Here is an 8,789-nt window from a genome sequence, read left to right as displayed (position 1 = left end):
TAAAAAGGTGTTTGCTTCATTTTTATCCAATTCACAACCTTTCAGGGATTCTCATGGAGACCAGACAGACAGAGAAATTGATCGGCCCAAGAAGTTGAGCTTCACTGTGTAGAATGACAGTCAGATAGTCAATTTAAAGTCATTTGGCAACCTTGTGGATCTTTGGGGGCGACTACTACTACAGCTACAACCATTATTATTATTATTTTAGGAAGACTCATATAGTGGCTCTTTGAGGCTGGTAAATGTGCTTTGAGCTAGAAGAAATCAAGATGCTAACATGAACACAATGACAATGCTAACAGTAGGTTTATTTAACATGTTCACCAGCATATTTTAGTGTGTTGCCAATATTTGCTAAATAGCAATAAACACAAAGTACAGTTGAAACTGATGGGAATGTTATAAGTTTTTCAAATATTTGGTCATTTGGCGCTAGATGGAAAAGTCATTAAGGGGTCATTTAAGTTATAACGATCCATCCTGAGGGGAACATTAATGTGTCCCCATTTCATGGAAATTCCATCCAATAGCTGTTGAGACATTTCACTCAAAACCAAATGTCAACCTCATGGTGGCACTAGAGGAAAAATCAGGGGATCACCAAAGTCATTCAGATAAAGTGTCTGGAGAACATGAATGTCTGTACAAAATTTTGTGGTAATCCATCCAGTAGATGTTGAGATATTTTGACTGGATAAGTGAAAAGTTTCACCTTTAGGTGGTGCCAAATAAATCACCAAAGTCACATGACTGTCTGCATAAAATTTCATAGCAATCAATAGTTGTTGAGGTATTTAAGTCTGAACCAAAGTGGTGGCCATTCCCTGTGGCTAAAAATGTTTAAGAACGAAGATTAAATAGTTTTATTTCCTTAAATTTTCTTCCCATGAAATGAAACACAGGCATATTTTTCTACATAGAATGTGTGGAGTTATCACAACATGAAACAAAAGTGAAACTCTTATTGGTAACAGGATAATTTCAAAGGCTGAGTGAGTCAGTCTACTGTAACCTGGCAGCTGTTCTTTTAACCTGAAAAACACAATCATTTAATTAAAAATGAGCCTGTTAAAAGAAAAGTTATTTAAAGATTTGACTCTAGGTTTGAGTACAGCAGCAGCAGCAGGTTGGGATGCCCTGAGGAAGATTTAGCCCGGTGTGAGATATTTTCATGGAGGCGCAAAATCATTAAGAGAAGGAAAGAAAGTGGGATGATTAATGACAAAAGCTCTCACTGTGGGAGGTGACCAGTTGCAGGAAACAAACAGCAGATGAAAGCGAAGCTGCAGACGGCAGCGTGGACCAACAACAGCCAGTCTGAAAGGAAGCTCTCGCCTTTTCCAGTGCACTTCTGAGGATTTCCCTTACAGATGTCCTTCACACTCTGAATTCCCTCCACATGCCTCTGCCTACCGTCCACCCACACACACACACCTCCCATTTCTAACAGACAGGCAGTCTCCAGTCATCATCACGTTTCATTAATACTCAGTTGAGAACCTCCTTTATACTGAAGTCTCTGTAACCTGTAACCCACCTCTTTAGCCTGGCTTTTGATTAGAATGTGTTTTGGCCATCATTTATATAATTCATTCATTTAATTGTATTCATATTTTAAAATGTTTTATTCTCTCTTATCTATTTGTCAGTCTTTTATCTATTTTTTATTCTATTTCTAAAAAAAATCAGTTTTATTTGTTTTTTGTTTACATTTTTATTATCATTTTTTTGTCTATTTTATTGCTATGAAATCTGTTTTATTATAATTTTTTTAATCATTTTTATCTATACATTAGTCTTATTATCAGCTTGTCAGTCATCTGAAAAGTAATTTGAAATGCACTAACCTGTACAAAAAGGTGCTTTAGAGCTGCAATGATTAGTCAATTCAGTCGATCAACAGAAAATCAATTGCCAACTATTTTGATAATTGATTAATTGTTTTGAGTCATTCTTTAAGAAAAAAAAGCCAAACTTTTCTGGTTCCATATTCTTAATATTTCCTAGTTTCTTTAGCTGAAGTCTTTGGGTTTTGGACTGTTGGTCAGGACAAAACAAGATATTCAAGGACGTCACCTGGGACTTTGGGAAACAGTGATCGATATTTTTCTCCATTTTACTGACATTTTATAGACCAAACTACTGAGTTAATTGAAAAAATAATCTACATATCAATCAATAATGAAAACAATCATCAGTTGCGGCCCTTGGTGCTACACAAGTGTGATTTGACTCTGACAGACTGAAATGTACAAAATGTACGAAATGAAACTTTACACACATGCACAAAGACAGCAGAGACATTGTAATGTTTAAATATAAATTTGTATTTACATCGATATTAACATCAAGAAACAAGGTAAGAAAAAAAAAGAAATAGTATTTTACATCCTGTAATAATGACAGTATGTTTCCCAGATGTGTTTTCTCTTTTCTTTCCTTTAAAGCAAAGCACAGACATTTTTTTTTTGTATATTCTTCATTGAGACTGGGGGAGACAAAAAAAAAACAACAAAAAACCCAACTCCGAGCTATTATTCTGAGACATTATGACATCAATCAAGAATCCTTCTTTCCAGCTTAGAAAATCTTAACAATCTCTTGTGAAATAAGCGTTTGTAGCACCACAATTCAACTGGCCATAAGTTCTACAGAAAGGAAGAAACAATCACAAACAAAACTCAAACCACCTCAGCAGAACCAGACTCATTTCTACTCTATGTCATACAGATGGGAATATAATATATGCAATTAAACATATTTAGTTCAATGTATATTATAGGTTATGTGCAACAGTAAAAGCACACATGAGTACTTGCACGATCTACGTCAGGAACTGTTTCTAAGCACTGCAGAATGACAAACAAAAATCTTTGGATTGAGCATGTCTTCAAAGGTAGATTTCTCAACAAAAGCTTCACAGGAAATAAGACAAAAAAAAAAAGGCAAATGTCAAGAAAACAAAAGTCACCTGTCTAAAGAATGACAGGCAATTAGGGATTCAAACTGCTTGAGTTGCTTCCAGCAAGATTAAACATCTGTTAATAAACCAAAAAAAAAAAAAAAAGACTCATGGACAGTTATACAGTGGGATTGATTTCTAAAGTCTCATATCTGAGGCTGAACGATCTTAGCTGAAGGATCAAATCAGCAAAAACCCAAAGCACAGAAATCTCAGGAGAGAAACTTAAAAGTCACACATGGAAGCATGAGGTTCAGTTCAGAAAATATCAACCCACATACTGGTAAGACATCTGGGCCCCTAGAAGCCAAACACAATCATGTGTCAACTCTTTTTGTATAGGCATATTTTATGTTCTTTTTTTTTTTTCCTCCTTTATTTGTCGAAAGAAAAATAATTTATTTTTTAAAAAATTACATGTTTACTTACTAGCACCTCTTTAGCTAAGACTATGTTCTCAGAAAATAAGGAGAAATTCATGATTTGAAGATCACAAATTAAAAAAGTGCTTTCTGAGAGAATGAAAGTGGCAGTATGACAGAAAATCTACACGTACTGCTTACAAAAAAAAGAGGCCCTTCCTTTCCAACCAATGGTTAAAGTATTGAAAATAAAAACTGACCTATGACGGAATAAGAAAATTACACTTTTAAATATCAAGCCTTACAATCTGTGCAAAAACAGTATGTGACCTACAAAAGCTTATATATATTTATATATAGTACATTTGAAGCGTATTTACAATTCATATTCACAGACAAAAGAAAAAAAAAAAAAAAGAAGAAGAAGAAGAAGCTCCAAACAAGACATCATGTCTAATACTGCAGTACCGTCGCTTTGAGTAAATGATGCTTCAGCTTTGTCCTCAGAGGAAAACCAGGAGGAAGGATTATTGCTAGAAATCTGCACACCTACACTGAAATCTCACGCACACTTTTTCTTAAAAGTGTACGCTAATACAGACATCAATTTCATATCTGGCGATCAATTTTATTTCTTCACTTGTAACACTGTAAATCGGTGTTAGGTAACCAAAATATCTGCAACATTTTGATTTAAAAATTACCTCTGAAATGATAAAATGATCACCTCGTGAATCCGTATAAATATAAGTGGAATTTTTGAACATTGATAGAAGTCTGTTTGTTTCAAGAGTGACTTTAAAATGACTTAAAAACGGTACATTTCTCTTCTTATAATAAATCGGTACACTGTAGACGAGAGTGTTGGTTTAAAATATGTGCTTGCTGCCTTTCTACTGGTTCCCGCTTTAGAACAAAGATCATCAAGGTTACCCATTTCCAATCAACAGCCCCCATTTCTCAGAGAGGAAAACTTGGAGAACACACACCCACACACACACACACACACACACACAAAAATAAACAGTAAATGTCTGCTGCTATGCATTAATTCTTGGATAAAGGCCTCTATATTGCCACAATCCTTTTGATGTTGGCCTTTCCTTAAAGTGCAATCAGCCAACAAGTAATTCAGTCGTACTTTAGCCCCCGCGGCGTCCTGGAGGGCGAAACAATGTGCTACTGCTTAATGACATTCATCTGAGTGTCACAATCTGATGGCTCGTCATCTAGAACCGTGTTTACTGTATGCAGAGATCCTCCAGGAGCAGCAGAGAGATGGCGGATAAAAATCCCACGTAGTTCAGAAACAAGACATTTTAAATCTGAACACAGCTTCATGGTACATTCGACAAAGGAGAGGATGTCTTCACACGTCCGTCCCATGTTCAAGTCTGTGATCTACTCAAGCGTCTGTCCACCTTCACTGTTTGGTCCACAGCAAGTGGTGTGTGTGTTTACAGAGGCACACACACACACACACACACACACACACACACACCGCTCAGAAAGAGAGGAATATTAAACTACAGTCTACGAGAGGAATCACAGAACTGTCTATCTGTCTTGATTTATGTGTAAATGTGTCACAGTGTTTCTGATTTTTATAAACGCTGTGTGTCTCCATGTATGTATGTGACAGTCTGTCTGTTTTTCCTCAGGTTGCCAGACTGCCATTACTGGCCGTGAGTCCAAAAGGAAGTTCACTCCCCCGTCTGGTGGGAGTGCAGCACTACACGCAGACACACACCGATGGGTCCTCCACACACTCCAGTGCTGCAGCCATGTCCTATCTCTGAGCGGAGATCACAGTGAGACAAATGCTTCTGTCACGATGTTCAGCAATATTTCTAGATTAAGGCAAGGAAAAGGAAAAAAGTGTGAGGAAGAAAAGTGCAAAAAACATTAATCAAAGCTTTATTTGTACCCAGAATGAGACGTTCCGACCCTCTGCACCTACCTGATCAGGCCCCATAGGCATGCGTCCCATCACCATTGGATTCATGCCCATTTGCCCTCCCATCTGGCCCATGTGACCTCCTCCTCCGCTGGCTGGCATGCCCCCATTCATCATCATGCCCCCATACTGGCCTGGATTCCCCTGCTGCCCAAACTGTTGCTGCCCTGGAGGTCCCTGTTGCCCAAACTGCTGCTGAGGGTACGAACTGGTGAGGGAGAGGACAGTGTTCAATTGTGCACATTCATCAAGAGAAAAACTCGAGGTACACGCTACAACGTGTTAGTTTATAGCACAAACCTGTTGCGTGCCATGCCCCCTTGCGACCAGCCTTTCATATCTGCGCCCTGGTACATGGGACCGCCCTGTGGGTGCTGTTGCATCATGGGGTTCTGAGGCCCCATGCGGCCTGGCATCATGGCGTTAGGAGGACTGCCGCCTGATGGGCCAAATGAGGGGTCTCCCTGCTGGCCCATGCCTGTGGAGATAAAACATCCAGCCTCAGCTTACACCTCCATCCGTGGACAACAGATAAAAGATAACTGATACATAGTGATATATAAAGATAGATGACGATCCGGTTGCCTGGGGGTGTGTTCTGATACTTACTATCCCTTCAATAACAATATTTGGTCTGACTATAAAAAAACAGAGACAAGGGAGATGTACATGGACAGCCTTCTGACAAGTTTTGTTTTTCTTAATCATAAATACATCTACCAATCTTCCTTTTTACATGTCAAACGTTTAACTACAGCCCAAACCCTGCAGTGCATAGACTCACCACCAGGGAGCAGCAGTATTCTGTTGGGCGTCAGTAAACTCACCATAACTCCCTCCATAGCTGAACTGCTGGGGGCCTGGCTGGCCCATGTTTGGCCCTCCCATAGGGTTGTCCATGCCACCGGGAGCTGTGACGTTCGGAGGGGGACTGAATCCTCCTGCCGCTGCAGCAGCAGCCGCGGCCGCCTGCTGCTGCTGCTGTTGCATCAGCATCATCATGCGCTGTCTCCTCATCTGCATGGTGACCATCTCCCTGCTGCGCTGAGCCATCATCTGAGCATTGAGGAAGCCCGGCTGCAAAAATCAAACGTATAAATCGGTTTGTGTTTGTTTTTTGAGAAGGGCTATTATGTGACAATATTTCTGGTATGAATATATATGGAGCTTTCATAAACATATACCTTATAAAATACATCATGTTAAAAATGAGTGGGTGATGTGGATACAGTGTGATACGCAAATAGAGACTTTTATTTAAAATCTGAATCAAAGCTGAGGAATGTTGTATCAATTGAAAGTTGTATCAAAGATCGCTATACAGCCTATGAGAAGATAAAAAAAGAACACTTAAACTAGATCAACACATTAAAATTTTACACCAACAATACATTCACACTAAGACTGCATCACTGGGGACCCCAAACTGAGGTTAACAGATGACATGTCCACAATCAGCCTCATCCGTCTGCATAGAGACAAGAGGTTGAACAACTGGGTTTCTGTCATAATAACTTAAACACTTGAACAAAAACTTAAAACTGTGGAGTTCACTGTGGATTCCAGGAGGACATAGCTTCATTCCTTTAACCATACTCAACAAGACTGTGTTGACCATGGAAACCCTCAGATGTCTGGGATCTACAATCTCCCGGGACCTGAAGTAACTGCAGAATAGACTCTTAAAAAGGCCCAGCAGATGAAGTACTTCCTTCAGTAGCTAAGGAAACCACAGGATCTGTTGATTCAGTTCTACATGGCAGTCAATCTGTTCTCTGTACGTCCATCACAATCTGGTTTAAATCAGCTACCAAACAAGAAAAGAGCAGACTACAACAGACAATAAGGTCTGCTGAAAAGATTAAGACGGGGTCACCCTCATAGGCTGCTTTGAGTCAGGAAGTGGGAGGTATTTGCAGACCACTCACACCTGGGCCACAGCTTATTCAAACTTCTCCCTTCAAGCATGCATGCTTTCTAAGTTGCTACCGACAACTGGAGTCAAACTCTGTGAACTTACTTGGCAAATTTGATTCTGACTCTAATATTAAAACAAACTCTGTTACATTTGGTCTCCCATTAGAACATCAGTATAACAGTGATTTATCTATGAAATACAACCAAAAAGGTTTTTGATATCTACCTGTCCTGCCATGCCGGGCTGCATGCCGGGCCTCATGCCAGGGTTGCCTCCCGGGTTCTCCATCTTCATGCCCATGCCCTGCCGCGTCTGATTCATGAACTGAGGAATGAAAAGAGCAAATTACTTACTTACTTATTTACAGATAAACTATAAACTATATGCTATCATTGATGGTGCCTTATTTTGGCATTTAGAAAACAAGAAATCTACAGCACAGACTGCAGCATTTTTGAAAGGAATAAAGTTATGTAATACATGAGTCATCAATCATCAAATATAGACCGAAGCCGCAACTCAAAAAGCTTTTAATAGTGAGTGAAATGTTTCCAAGTTTCTATTTGTTCGTGTCCAGCTGCATTATGTTGTGGTACAACATCACCAAAACTAATATGCGTGTTGACGTTAATAAGTACACTTCATTTTATCATTTTTCTAGTGTGAACACACCACATACAACATGGTTAGATGTGATTCATACCTGCTGTCCCTGCAGCCTCTGTTGCAGCTGGAGCCTCATGGGCTTGTTGGCACTCATCATCCTGGGTCTCATCATGTTGGCACGGGGGTGACCCATGCCCCCCATGCCACCCATACCAGGGAAGCTGCCGCCTTGGCCCATCTGAGAGAGCATGGGCCCAAACCCCCCTTGTTGGGGCTGTCCCTGCATGGGGTTCCCTCCATAGCCAGACTGCATAGGCATGGCAGGGGGTCCGGGATAGCCTTGTCCGTAGAGAGGCTTCTGGTCCAGCACCATGGACGAGTCCTGCCCCGGGAAAGGTTCCATCTGCTGCTCTCCTCCCTGGTTCTGGAGCAGACACGACAAAAGGACAAAAAGAGAAGGTTGTCAAACTTCTTCATCTTATTGATTTGTTTCCAATTCATTGGCTCTGTAATTGTCTTTTTCTAAGCAGCACAGACGGATCCCTGTGGGCTCATCTATCTCTCTTCAGTGAAAGAACAGCCTGAACACTCTGAGTCATGACTGAGATATCTAATGCAAAGATTAATTTAAAGCACACTTATGAGTCATGACATGCAGACTGTTCTTTTGTTACATTACTTCTCGTAGGATCTAGTAGAGCTAAGTCCATTGTTTATCCATCTTTTCTAATCTTTTCTTAGGATCTACCTGGCTGACGAGGTCTGGGATGCCCAGAGCTCGGTCTATCTCCTCCAGCGCGATGCCATCTGTATTATTCAGCAGAGAGTCCAGCTGGTCCAGGAGCGCCCGCTCATCACTCTGACCCTCACTGGTGGTGGGAGGCACCAGAAGATCATCCAAAGTGTTGCCAAACGGGCGTCTACAACACACACAGACACCCACCATGAAGTTGAGGAGAAACTGCTTACTCAGCTCATTGC

The 8,789-nt window shown here is 40.5% G+C and overlaps 1 protein-coding gene across 3 annotated transcripts in view; it reads right to left on the bottom strand.

Moving 5' to 3' along the window:
• Window positions 1-2,489: 2,489 nt before the first annotated feature.
• LOC122982747 (nuclear receptor coactivator 3-like) overlaps window positions 2,490-8,789 on the bottom strand; it is a 69,396-nt gene continuing 63,096 nt past the window's right edge. For all 3 annotated transcript variants that reach the window (XM_044352292.1, XM_044352293.1, XM_044352294.1), the window contains 7 exons: window positions 8,557-8,728; window positions 7,906-8,232; window positions 7,428-7,526; window positions 6,112-6,361; window positions 5,585-5,762; window positions 5,288-5,492; window positions 2,490-5,177 (listed from right to left, as the gene is read on the bottom strand). In XM_044352292.1, coding sequence (XP_044208227.1) covers window positions 5,166-5,177; window positions 5,288-5,492; window positions 5,585-5,762; window positions 6,112-6,361; window positions 7,428-7,526; window positions 7,906-8,232; window positions 8,557-8,728 — 1,243 coding nt within the window. In that variant the 3' untranslated portion in view covers window positions 2,490-5,165. The remainder of the gene's footprint in view (window positions 5,178-5,287; window positions 5,493-5,584; window positions 5,763-6,111; window positions 6,362-7,427; window positions 7,527-7,905; window positions 8,233-8,556; window positions 8,729-8,789) is intronic.

Source organism: Thunnus albacares, chromosome 5 (assembly GCF_914725855.1).
Source record: "Thunnus albacares chromosome 5, fThuAlb1.1, whole genome shotgun sequence".
NCBI lineage: Eukaryota > Metazoa > Chordata > Actinopteri > Scombriformes > Scombridae > Thunnus > Thunnus albacares.
This window is presented reverse-complemented; position numbering and strand designations above follow the sequence as displayed.